Source organism: Mobula birostris, chromosome 14, assembly GCF_030028105.1.
Source record: "Mobula birostris isolate sMobBir1 chromosome 14, sMobBir1.hap1, whole genome shotgun sequence".
NCBI lineage: Eukaryota > Metazoa > Chordata > Chondrichthyes > Myliobatiformes > Myliobatidae > Mobula > Mobula birostris.
Window position 1 is genome coordinate 19,329,947 of NC_092383.1, and position 13,818 is coordinate 19,343,764.

General features: G+C 40.0%; 1 protein-coding gene across 11 annotated transcripts in view; it reads right to left on the minus strand.

Moving 5' to 3' along the window:
- sema6d (semaphorin 6D) overlaps positions 1-13,818 on the minus strand; it is a 357,509-nt gene that overhangs the window by 125,527 nt on the left and 218,164 nt on the right. For 9 of the 11 annotated variants that reach the window (XM_072278177.1, XM_072278174.1, XM_072278176.1 and 6 more), the window contains one exon: positions 4,539-4,611. The exons of the other annotated variants lie outside the window; for them this stretch is intronic. In XM_072278177.1, coding sequence (XP_072134278.1) covers positions 4,539-4,611 — 73 coding nt within the window. The remainder of the gene's footprint in view (positions 1-4,538; positions 4,612-13,818) is intronic. 11 annotated transcript variants of the gene reach the window in all.

A 13,818-nucleotide genomic window follows, 5' to 3' on the forward strand; every position in this document is an offset into this window, starting at 1 on the left:
AGGACAGGTACGGTAGAACTACCATACGGGGAACTGGACTGTGACTTGAAAAACAACAAAGCTAGAGCACGCACATCTCCCTGTCACAAGTTCACACATCGGGGATAAGTTTAGCTTTGAGTGGTTGGAAGTTTACCTGAGGAAAAGGCAACATTTATGTCTGAGGGAGGTATCAGAGGCCAAATCAAGTTCGCATAATACGGGGGGTGGAGGAACTGTTGCGGTCGGGTGCTAGCCTTTTCTTGCGGATGCAGATGAATATCTGCAATTGGATACCGATCTGCAGATCTACAGATTGGTTCATTATTGTTAAATGTACCAAGATATCGTGAAAAGCTTGTTTTGTGTGCTGTTTATACAGATCAAATCATTACACAGTGCATTGAGCTAGAAGGAGGTAAAAAAAATGCAGAACACAGTGTACAAGCTGCCAAAAGAGTGCAGTGCAGGTAAATTATAAAGTGCAAGATCATTATTAGGTGGACTGTGAGACTGAGAGTTCATCTGATTGTAGAAGGCATCCATCCAGGAGCCTGTGACAGTGGGATAGAAGCTGTCCTTGAGCTTGATGATACATGCCTTCAGGCTTTTGTATCTTCTGTTGTGGGTAGGGTCTATGATTATGCCGGCTGCTTTATTGAGGCAGCAAGAAGTACAGACAGAGTCCATAGAAGGCCACTAGTTCCTGTGATTTGCTGAGCTGTGTCCACAACTCTCTACAGTTTCTTGCAATCACATTCAGAGCAGTTGCCACGCCAAGCTGTCATGCTTCCAGACAGAATGTTTTCTATGTTGCATCAATAATAATTGGTATGAGTTGAAGGATAAAAATTGGTAAGATTGACTACAGTTTTATTTTGAGTGGGTGGCAGTCCATAGTTAATTATGCAATAGTTTCTTTCTAATGATGAAATATGGACAGTTCTTAAAAACATGTTTAGATAGGAAAGAAATGAAAGTGCTTCAGGCAGATGGGGTGACAGAAGCCATGCTTTGTGATTGATGTAAATGTCTCCATTCTATTTCTGCAGAAAGTGCCAACAAATTAAGTACAGCGATAAACAAAAAGTTACATATGTACAGCATTTCCACGCGTCATTCCAAATGGTGTGCATTCAATGGAATACTTTGAAATTATTAATGTGGGCAAACATAACAGACAATCTGCACACAGCATGTTCCCACAGTCAACATACAAAATGAATGGCTAACAAGTCTGTGTTTTTTTTGTATTGGTTGAGAAGGACTGGACAGAGCCTGCAAGATCTCTCTTTCCTATAAACAGCTCAAACAGAATAGATGGTTTAAACACTGCGTCCAAAATTTTGCGCCATTGTTCAATAGACTGTCAGCATAATTTGTGCACTCAACTATTCAAGAGGGGCTTAAACCCACAAAATTGTGACTGAAAAAGGAAAATGCAACTAAGTGAGCCAAACTCCCACTTGGATTGGCTCCAAGTAAGCAAATCACAATGAAACTGAAAATAAACTTCTGTAACTGTTAATGGAACAGACCTCTGGACTCTCGCTAATTGGCCATTTCTGGAGGACCAGACCTTTCACTGAATGTTTTTTTTCCAAAATGCCATCTATTACAGGAGTGGCAGACACCACTGAGGTCTAGGAGGTATCTGCACCAGACGCTGAGTTTATAACAGAGTGAAAACACTATCAAAAAGGGCAGACTTTGTTCCCCATAGTAAAAACATAATTTCTCAGTAACCCGGTGCAAGCAATTAGTCTACTTTCAGACTAAAGCAGAAATGCTAGTCTGGGCTAAGGGAACCCCTGGTGATGCAGATGGCAGAATTATTATCACCTCAAAGGCATGCAATGATTACAAATACCATAGACCACAATTATAGGCAACTGTGAGCCGTTAACAAAAGATGAACATTAATTATTTCTATCCGGCACCTGAGTGGACCTGGCAGCTATTACTATTTGTCAGACACTCAGACTAGCTCAATGCTAAACAACACATCTGTCTGGTTAAGTAATTAAACCAATGGTCCTGATTGGTTCTGAGCAGTTCTTTGACAAATTCAAAGGTCCAAGATTCAAGGTACATTTATGATCAAAGAATGCATCAATTATACAACATTGAGATTTGGTTGCTAACAGGCAGTCACAAAGCATGAAACCTGAAAGAACTCAATTAAAAAAAAAGACCAATCCCCAATGTACACAGAAAAAGAGAGAGAAAAGAAAACAATAGAAGCGAGCAACAACAACAGCATTCCGAACCAAGTTGAGTTCTTAGATGCAAATCCCTGGAGTAGGCCTCAGAATTCAGTTCATCATATTAGTGGGACAAATCGCCGCAGAGTTCGCTGACACGAAGCACAGCAGCTAGCGCCATCTCACGGCCTCACCATCACAGAGAGGGAGCCCCAAGTTTATCGGGCCAGTGTATAAATTTTCCAAACAGTGGATCATACCTCATATTAGGACCTGGGCCCCACTGTGACGTATCGCTCCTTGCCTAGATTTTGTTGCCGAAGGAGCCGTTTTCGACCTCTTCAAAAAGGCTTGGCGCCCAGAAGGATCCAACCTCACCTGACTCTCGACACCTTGTCCTTCCAGTCTATATAGGCCGGCATTTAGGTTTAATTGATAATATAAATCATATTTTGGTTACTCCTATTAATAGTTTTCCAACAAGCAGGTACTTGAAATATCTGTTGCAATATCAGCATGTAGGAAAGTACCAATAATAAAATAATGCTGAGGTTTTTGAGGTGAATTCCTTCTTTCTCACATAGGTCTAACTTTCCAACAAGGTCCCAATAATTGAGAGCAGATCTGACATTTAACCATTCAGGTATAAAGTTGAGAATAAAGGCTCGGAAGAGACACTTAAAAGTATTGAACAAACTTTGTTTTCTGCTCTTTTTGCCCTCCTCCACTTTCATCCCTGAATTTTGAAATATAGCAAACATTTCACAGATTAAAACCAGTTAACTATGCCATGACAATTTCACATTTTCATCCTGTCTCCTCAACATCAGCACCAAAATACCAAAGGAAAAAGCATTTGGGATGTTTTGTTTTTTTAAAAAAAGTCACACTCTAAAAAAATTGATTGTAACAATAAATTTTCTAAGCTGCTAAAAATAGCTTGGCAGTAGTTTGGCTGAAAGGATAGATGTACCAGAAGCGATCTGTTATTTTCAGAAAGGAACCCTTACTCTCTGTTAACATACAAGGTGGACTCTGTTTCAAATCAAAGCCATAATGTAGCTGAAAGCCTTGGTTAAAATCCCACTCTTCATATACTTAAATTGATGTTGAAAACAAAACACATCGATATTCAGTAGTTCTTTAATACTACCCTACATGCAAAACAATGCAAAGTGAGTTTCCCATGCCCAATTATGACAGAATGCAGCTAAACAAAATGTATATGCTGCATTTAAGACTCGCTCTTACATATTGCTATTTGAAGTAGCTGGCTGGATAAAATATTCAGTACTCACAAATTTTAAAATAAAACTTCTTGCGTTCTTCTTAAGCACAAAGAATAACTTATCCAAAAGTCTTTGAAACTGCAAAATTTAAATATTTGTGAAGGGTGAGACTTTAGACTTGCAGCAGTAAAGCCTTTGTTAGATTGTCTTGAAGCAACAAATTTCATGCTTTTGCCACTTTGAGAGACTAATGTGTAAAGGGTCAGAGTTAAGTCTGACTCTGCATTTGGCCTGGCACCAGAACTCTGGAGACGGCAGAGTCTTGAATGATGAATGGTCAGTTTTGTTTGTTTGTGTCAATAGTGTTTTACCGAACCAGTTAGGGTTTCATCAAATGTTTATATAAAAATTTACACAAAATGTATTGACTTTCTGGAGCAATAGGAAGAAGGTTTTAAAGTGTTAATATTTAGAGCTTTTTAATCCTTTATATTATCATTTGAAAAACAGTACAGCTTGCAGGAACAAAATTTAAAAGACTACACATTTATTACAAATACTCCCTTCCCCAATGTAAACTTCTGGAAAATTGAATGTTTCTGCAATAAATATGGTGCATTTCAAACACTGATGCTAATCTCTGAAAATACAGCAGTAAAATTAAATGACAGTCCCGTAGCCAAGTCCAAATGCAGCTCCTAACTGCTGATGTGCTTCGTTCCACAATCAGATTCTGTGTTGCAGATGGGAGTTGCCAATTTACTGCAGGAATTCCCACTTGGGGCACTGGGAGCTGCCCCAGAACAAAGCACCAGTGTCAATGAGAAGCAGCAGCTCAGAACTGTAGTTTATGTCCTAACATAGAGAATTAGTCAAGGATTACATTTCAGAATATCTATTTTCCTATTAAGCTGTTTGTCTGCACACAGATTGGCATTTATTGCCTCTTCTATCAACAGTTCTACATGACAACTTTCTCTCTCCCTCTTAGGGCACTCTTCCCCTCCCCCCCACTGACTCCCCCCACCATTCAGTTCCGAGATGGGACACTTCACTTCTGAGTCTGCCCTTCAGCTTATTTTATTGCATTGCCTACTGCCTTCGTCATTATGTGTCTATCCTTTACCTCAGCGTCACTTTCCACTTAATCTTTGTTTCTTCTTGCACTTTCCAATGCTGCCTCTTTATCCGCTGCTGTCCTGAAGGAAGGAATACAGAATCAGATTTATTATCACTGAAATATGTTGTGAAATTTGTTGTTTTGTTTAGAGTGTGTCTTCAGGCTCCCGCACTTCCTCTCTGATGGTAGTAACAGTAAGAGGGTGTGTCCTCGGTGGTGAGGGTACTTAATGATAGATGCCACCTTTTCAAGACATTGCCTTTTGAAGACGTACTCAATAGTGGGGAGGCTAGTGGCCATGATGGACTTGCACAAAGTGGGAATAACAAATTGAATGAGAGACACTTCTGAGAATATAGATGAGTAGATTGTTGATCAACCACGCCCACCCCCCCATCCGTTCTCCAATCTCTTTGACCCTCTACCATCAGGCAGGAAGTACCATAGCACTAGGACAAGGACTATTAAAACAGCTTCTTTCCCCAGAGCGTGAGCCAACTGAACTCCCTGCCACCACCTAGGTCTCATCAATTATGAAGCACCAGTAGCGTTATACTGTTTACTTTTTAACTTATGTTTTAAATGCACCTCACATTAAATGTCAATCTTCTGGTATAAATTTTATGACTTGCTAATTTATTTGTGGTAATACTACCTCATGTGTTGTGTGTGAGTTATATGTACAGAACTGTGTTAAAGTCTCAGGCATATATAGCTATCTAGGGTGCCTAAGACTTTTGCACAGTACTGTATTTGTCAATGTGAAGCAGGGAGCGAGTTTGTAAATCTGGCATGAACAAGGGTGTGAGGGCGGAGCGCCACGGGAAGGGTGTGTGACAGGTGATAGGGAAGGAGTGCCAGGGGTTGGGGGCGGGGGGTGGCATGGCTGCAGACACACCCAGCGCTGAAACACCCAGGCAAGGTCATTTGATTCCGAACAATTAGTTTATTGATCATTAAGAATGTCTTTCTGGTGCTTCCCACACCCTCTCCTCCCCCTTCCCCTTTTCCCAGCCATGATTCCCTCTCCTCACCCCCTTCCCACTCTCAGTCCACAATAGAGACCCGTAGCAGAATCTGGTTTATCATCACTCACATATGTCATGAAATTTGTTTCTTTTTGCAGCAGCAGTACAGTGCAATACATAAAATTACTACAGTGCTGTGCAAAAATCTTGGGCATCCTATCTATATACATATGTGACTGTGAGTTCTGTACTATGTTGAGCACCTTGGTGCGGAGAAATGTTGCTTTGTTTGGCAGTATTGAATGACAACAAACCTGAACTTGACACACAGAATGACGAAGGAACATATGCAACTATGTGCACAAAATCAGAATGGATGCACCTTTAATATGCCAGGTACGCTTGTAATTCCATCCCAAGATATAGTACTGCTTCCTCCCTACTCTATTCCCTGTCCAGCATTTCAGAACACAGGCTCACACAGTACACCAACAACTACATCATGGGAGATGTGGAGATGGCCTAAGAAAAATAAGTGACTTATAAGTAAACAGATAAGGAAAAAGATAGCAGCCATTAAATATCTAATAAAGGGCACTTATCAATAGTTTTCAATACCAGGTAGATTGAGAAATCGTGTTCCCACCCTATCAGAGTTGTCAGTCCGTTGTTTCCTACCTAGTATGCATTGATTGTCACAGTACATTCAATGCACGGCCATGTAGCAGCTTGGCATCTCTTCAAAAATGCAACATTTCTAACATTCAGTATACAATTTACCTGAATCACTGCTGTCAAGCCCTTTTAAAAGGCTTTTCTGGGACAAGGGTGGCGACAACTTTTACAGAAGCCTCACGGGAAATGTTTGGCTCTGTGTACACAGCAATTGTGAAGATGGTGCAATCAGAGGCCTCTTTCAAACCGAAGAGTTATATCATTCTTTATCTAGTTCACTATGCATCTGAGCAATGAAGCATCCCACATGAGATCTGTTAAATCTGCGCCTAGCAAGCAGCAGGCTGACATTTCTTTCTCTTGGCAGCGTAACAGAATCACCTGCAGGAGCACAGCATCAAGACAGTACAGTAAATACGCCCACTCAAAGGACAGGACAAATATAGCTACGTCCTCGACAACGGGGTTTGCAGAAGGAGTACTGGGCAATGAGCTGAGCCAACATGAACAAGAATGTCTGGCCCTCCTAAGCTGCAAGGAGTTGGGTCTTAGAAATATTGCTTATCAAACCAGATGGTTATGGCAGGACCTTCCACTGTCAGTCACACTTCAAAGAAACTGGCCAGAGTGCACAGGAATGGTGTATTGCAGGAAAACTTTTCATCACCTCATTCAATCTAGAAAAGTTGGTGTCTCCAACAAAAGAGGACCCCAAGCTATTTAGGGTTCCCTCATGAATCTACACTGTTTGTTGCCATTGACAACCTTTTGTTATATCAAAAAATCATTCTGTAGAGTGTCTCTACACTCCTAGCTGTATAATCTCTACAAAGCTCTGAAGACATGTAACCTTGGATTATAAACACGCAATTTATGGACACTCTTATACACAAGAAATTCTGCAGATGCTGGAAGTACAAAGCAACACACACACACAAAACGCTGAAGGGACTCAGCAGGCCAGGCAGCATCTATGGAAATTAATAAACAGTCGATGTTTTGGGCCGAGACCCTTCTTCAGGACTGGAAGGATGCCAAAAAAGGTGGAGGAGGGGAAGGAGGATAGCCAGGTGGGTAGGAAAGGTCAATGGTTGGAGAGGAAGGAATCTGATGGGAAACAAGAGTGGACCGTAGGAGAAAGGGAAAGGGAGGCATCAGGGAGAGGTGATAGGCAGGTGAGAAGGGGTACTGTAAGAGTCTAAAGTGGAGAATAGGAGAGGGGAGGGGAGAGGGATTTTTTTTTACTGATAGGAGACATAGATATTCATCCCATCAGGTTGGATGCTACCCAGACAGAATACAAGGTGTTCCTGCTCCACCCTCACACTCACATATGAATGTCATGTCATAATTTCATTAAATTCAAAAGTCTGATGTACATTCCAATGAATAGTAGAACGAGTTTCCTCTCTCTACACTTTTAGTAACTGTTTTTATCAGCTTATGATGTCATTCATTACAATACTGTGAAGGTATGGTTACCGTCTTGCCTGACTTGTGTATTTTTTGACTTAAAAACAAAATTAATTTATGGATGTCTGTGAAAACGGAAGCCATTCATTACTTAGAGTTGGCATGTTGACTGAATTCTGATCTTGTGGCACAGTAAGGTGTCTCAATGTAATGCTTCTGCACCAGTGCTGGTAAAATTGAACATATTGCCTATCTAGTCCTGGTCCGAAGGACCAAGTCATAATTGAAAACGTAGTTTACACTTACACGCAGCTGATTCACAAAGCCCTAAAATTACAGCTCCCATTCAGCCAATGCATGTCAACTGAATTGCTGTTGTTAGTTGAAATTTCTACATATCTATATATATTAATCAGAATTGGAAGGTGGTGGTTCTATGAAGTAAGCAGGCCACATGGAGCAAACATCAGTGGAGGAACACATAGGAAATGGACATCATAACATAAGATTTAGAATGGCCAAAGAAAGAACTTCAGTGTGAAGATTGTCAATTGGGCAAGGGACTATTTAAATGGGATCAGAACAGATCTGGCCTGGGTAAACTGGAATCAAAGGTGAACAGACATATTGAGTTATGGAGGAATTTTTGAGGTGGAAATGTTTCAACTACAGTCTAGGGACATTTCTATGAAGGGAGAATGATAGGATAATTAAATTCAGAGTTCTCCAGAGGGACGGAAATAGAAACAAATAGCTTTGACAAAATGCTAGTTTATTAAAAAAAATGAGAACCAGGCTAGAAATCAGAGGGGACCCATAAACGATATTAATAGAGACAAAGAGAAATGATAGTAAAACTCAGAAAGTAAACACACAAAGAAATCCAAAGATATAATCCTGCCGAACGGTTTCAGCCTAAAACATCGACTGTACTCTTTCCCTAGATGCTGCCTGGCCTGCTGAGTTCCTCCAGGATTTCATCTGCGTTCGGATTTCCAGCGTCTGCAGATTTTCTCGTTTCCAAAAATATAATGCCAGCATGTAAACGGGAGTGCTTAGAGGAAGGGTGGAACTGGTCAGATGCTGAAAAGTAAATCGATTTCTGGGGGCATGCGGCATAAGTCTGCATCAAAGAAGGTACAGGTGGAGTCTTGGTAAAGGAAGATGCAGTTCAGTTTCCGAATGGGTCAAAAATTTGTTACAGAAAAGTTATTTGAAGAGTGACTGTGCATTGAGTGAATAGATGGGGTCTACTTCTGCTTGCTGAAGAAAGTTAAGGGAGGCCGTAATTTTTTTAAACATCCACAGATCTGGGGTGGAGCCTAGGGACTGGAAAAGAGCAAATGTTACACCTTTCTGAAAAAGAAAGGGCACTGGAATAAATCTAGTAACCGCAGGCCAGTCAGATTAGAGTTGGTAGTTGAGAAAATTTCATGGAATAAAATAATGAGAAACATTAGCATTGAACCATCTTGTCTTGGAAGCAGTGCCCTGTCACACCCTTTTTTCAACTAATCATGAACTTGCATACCTGACAGAAATGACTTATCGACCTTAATAGCATCAAGGAGAACCACCACAGCATCTCCAGCCTAATCCTATAGGGAAAGTTTTTGGCCCTGTTATCATTCTAGAAATCCTCTCTCTCTAGGTTCTTCACATCTAGAGTGTGGGGGTCAGAACAGAACATTATGTCCCAGTTATGGTTCAAGCAATATTTTGTAAGGTTCAAGGTAACCTTCTTAATTTTGTTACTTCTTCACACAATAGAATCTTGCATAGATATTATAATGAGTTGCTTAAATGCCACAATTAATTTATGAGCATCATGAATGCAGGAGTAATTACCAGAAAAACATTATAATATATTTTACAACAGTGGAATATACTGTGCTTTTGATTGTAAGCCTCAGGAATCCGAGTCTATTACTTAAGATCTTGACTTCCTCTGATTCTGGCACTTCAAGTGTTCCAGCTGGGATACTGATTTGAAAGTTAGGGCCTTGTCTCATTAATTACCCATTCCCACCAAAGATCCCCAGCTTATAGCTCTCTATGGATTATTAAGGAAGGGACAAAAATAACAATCTTACATAGAACATCGACAAGTGCAGCACAGTACAGGCCCTTTGGCCCACGATGCTGTGCTGACCCTTTAACCTATTTTAAGATCAATCTAACCCTTCCCCCCCACATAGCCCTCCATTTTTGCACCATTCATGTGCCTAACTAAGAGACTCTTATAGATCCTTAACATTCAGCATCTACCACCACCCTGACAGTATGTCCCAAGCACCTACCACTGTGTAAAAAGACCTACAAATAACATCCCCCCCATACTTTCCACCAAATACCTTAAAGCTATACCCCCTTGTATTAGCCATTTCAATCCAGAGAAAAGGTCCATCGATGTCTCTTTTCATCTTGTACACCTCTGTCAAGTTACCTCTCATCCTCCTTCACTCCAAAGAGAAAAGCCCTAGCTCATCCAACCTATCCTCATAAGACATGCACTCCAATCCAGGCAGCATGCTGGTAGATCTTCTCTGTACCCTCTCTAAAGCTTCCACATCCTTCCGATAGTGAGGTGACCAGAACTGAATACAATATTCCAGGTGTGGCTGAACCAGTTTTATAAAGCTGTAACATTACCTCATGGCTATTGAACTCAATCCCCCAACTAGTGATTATCAACACACCATTCACCTTCTTAACCACATCCATAGGTCTTTTGATAGATCCCTCTGATCCTCTACACTGATAAGAATTCTCCCATTAACCTCGTATTCTGCCTTCAAGTTCAACTTTCCAAAGTGCTTCTCATCACAATTTTCCATATTGAACTCCACCTGTCACTTGTCAGTTCAGATCTGCATACTATCCATGTCCCACTGTAACTTACAACAACCTCCTACACTATCCACAACACCATCAACCTTACATTGAAACATCATGTTGTCACTTGTATTCATCATGTTGTATATTGATACGTTCACAGAAAATTGCCTGTTAGAAATTGGGCATATTGAACCTGAATATGATCTATCAGATTTACAAAATTAGTTATGTCATGTCAAGATGAAATTACTTTATAATGGGACATTTCAGCATATTAACTCATCATGACTGTTTAAAGCAATTTTACTTTCCCAACCAAAACTCAAATGAGACTAAATCAAAGTGAATACAATGAATTACAGCTCAGCAAACATCTATTATAAACCACCATTATAAGTCTATATATTGTACACATTAGTTCTCAGTCAGGGTAGAGTGGTAACAAAGAAATCGATGCACCTGGTTAAGATTTGAAGAGTTCATCTGAGATGGGTTTCTGATGTTTAGAGGTAATTCACAAATTGCTGATTTGCCACATCTGCTTCTATAAATGGGTTATTAAATGAAATGAGTATCCACTCCAGTGTAAATGGGACATTTGGCACTGATTACTGTTCTAATATGATTTCCTGGTCTTAGAAATTAAATATGTAATGAAGTCTAGAATTTAGTCAAGCAAGAATATTTACTGGGAAAAATTAAGACAGTCTGATGAATTTAGAATTACAGCTTAGGTTTTCTATAGATGCTTTGTCAAGCTTGGCTTAATGTTGCTAGTTATCCTGGCTAATAAGATTGATGGTGACAAGTACAATTGCCACAGATGAGATAGTTTGCATTGTAGCTTACAATGTAAGCAGAGCACAAATTTGCTGGCATAGCCTATTCTTTCTGAACAAACGCGAGCGAGTAATGTAGTCTTGTCCCAGAAAGCAAGTACATAATATCAAATATGATTTCACTCTGCAGAAATTAACAACATTAAACATGTTTTGGTGCTTCTGTCATGGTTAAATAGATTATTTTAACCATGCTTACTCTCTTTGTTTTATGTTGGATTATAGACTTGTAAGGAGACATTACTCATTTTCAGGCTTGGTCTTTCTCACTTGTGGTTCACATCAGAGCAGATGGAGAAATCCCAAAACCAATGACTCATGTTTTCTTCTTTTTAAACAAACTTTCCTTCCCTATCTTTCCTGTGCTTTCTCAATTTATGATGCATTTGTGAGATATTTGTTCTTCATCTGAGGACAATAAACAGTCCAAGTCCTTACCTAAAAACTTGATGTGAGATTCTGTGCTTTGACTGTCTCCTTCTCCATCTTAGTTCATATTCTCTCAAGTTCTCTTCTTCCCTGAAAAATTCTCATTGCTCGCTGGGACACATACTCCACACTGGATGGCAGGAACTCTGTTACTTGGCCTAAGTGTTACCCTTCTGTATGAGCCTAGACAGCGTGTTCATAAGTAAATCAAATATGAGGAATGCGTAGTTCATCTTGGAACACAACTTTAACCCTGTGTGACTTATCAGGAATACAATATTGGGTCTGTCATTGGCTGTCGTAGGTAGTTGGAAAGGATGCAGGGGAAAAATGAATTGAGGCCAGCACTCAATGAATTTATATAAGCTGAAGCTTACGGTACAGATCTAATGCAGAAATGTGTGGATACATGGAACTTGGATATAGATTAAGCATGACTTCAGTGAGTGGCAGAACACGCCCGCGGGACAAAATGATCTACTTCTTTACACAGTTGAAATTCAGTTGAATGAGAATGATTATGTAGCGAATTGATTTCAGTTGAGTGTTTATATAAATATGGAATGGAGCATTACAGTTAGAGTTGGACCAGTGTTGGCTGCTGTAAACAAGCTCACAATTAACTGGCTTAAATTGTATCATTGGAATAATGTGACCTTTTCCCTCCTTATTTTCATCTCAGAAAAAGCATGTCAAATGGCATATCTTACCTTTAGTCAGAAATGTGATGGAAATTAATGAAGTCCAATAACTGTCGTGATTACCAAGTGGCTTTATTGCAGAGATTTTTAGGGCACAGTAGGAGCTACTATGTGCTTTCACCTAGCTAGTATTATGGTATGATCGGGGCATAGCTTAGGGTATTTCATTCCATGTCCAGTTTTAAATTAGATTAGCTTTCATTGTTGCATGTACTTATAAACAAACAGTGAAATTATTCATTTGTGTTAATGACTAATACAGCCGAGGATTGTGTTTGGGGCAGCTCACAAATGCCACCATGTTTCCGGTGCCAATATAACATGCCCACAACTCACTAACTCTACCCATTAGTGTTTGGAATTTAGAAGACAACCAGAGCAGCCAGAGGAAACCCATGAAATCACAGAGAGAATATACAAACTCCTTGAAGACAGCAGTGAGAATCAAACCTTGACTGATGATTGATGGTGCTATAAAGTGTCACATTAACCACTGCTCTATTATGCCATCAGCATCTAAAACTAGATATTAGGCCATAGATTGCCTGATGTAGAGTACTGTGCAAAAGTCTTAGGTACATATACTGCATATAGCTAGGGTGCACAGTACTGTAGTAATTTTATGCATTGCATTGTATTGCTGCTGCAAAAAAAAATTCATGACATGTGAGTGATGATATACCTGATTCTGATATGGGTCTCTATTGTGGACTGAGAGTGGGAAGGGTGCAGGGAGAGGGGAACCATGGTAGGGAAAAGAGGAAGACAGAGAGGAGAGAGTGGGAAGCACCAGGGAGACATTATGTAATGATCAATAAACCAATCGTTTGGATTCAAATGACCTTGCCTGGTATCTCAGGGCTGGGTGTGTCTGCAGCCCTGCCACTTGTTTGTTGTCACTTGTCCCAAAACCTTCCTGTGGAACTCTACCCACGCCATTCCCTGCATCCTTTTGCTCCCAACAGATTTACAAACCCCCTCTCTGCTCAAAGTTGACAAATACAGTATGTGCAAAAGTCTTGGGCTCCCTAGCTATATATATGTGCCTAAGGTTTTTGCAAAGTGCTATAGCAGTTAAATGTTACTTTGGATCAGGAACAGCAGTGATTGGTCACATCAGACTCCGTTTTTGGTGTATTCACATAGATTACCGTATAAAGTACTAATTCACCTATTCATTTATCCATGCCATTTTTTGTTAATAAATTAACTCCTAATAACCTTGCTAATAAAATATATTAAACACTACACATGAATAGAAAACCAGAATAATTACAAATTAGGCAGCAGTAATCCTAACCCACATAAAGGACAGCAGTTGTTCAAGAGCAAAGACTAATTGTGATAACTTAATTGAAAATCTATTACTTCGGAACTTATAATTGCTTGTACCAAATGAAAAGTGCCTGTGTTATATCCATTC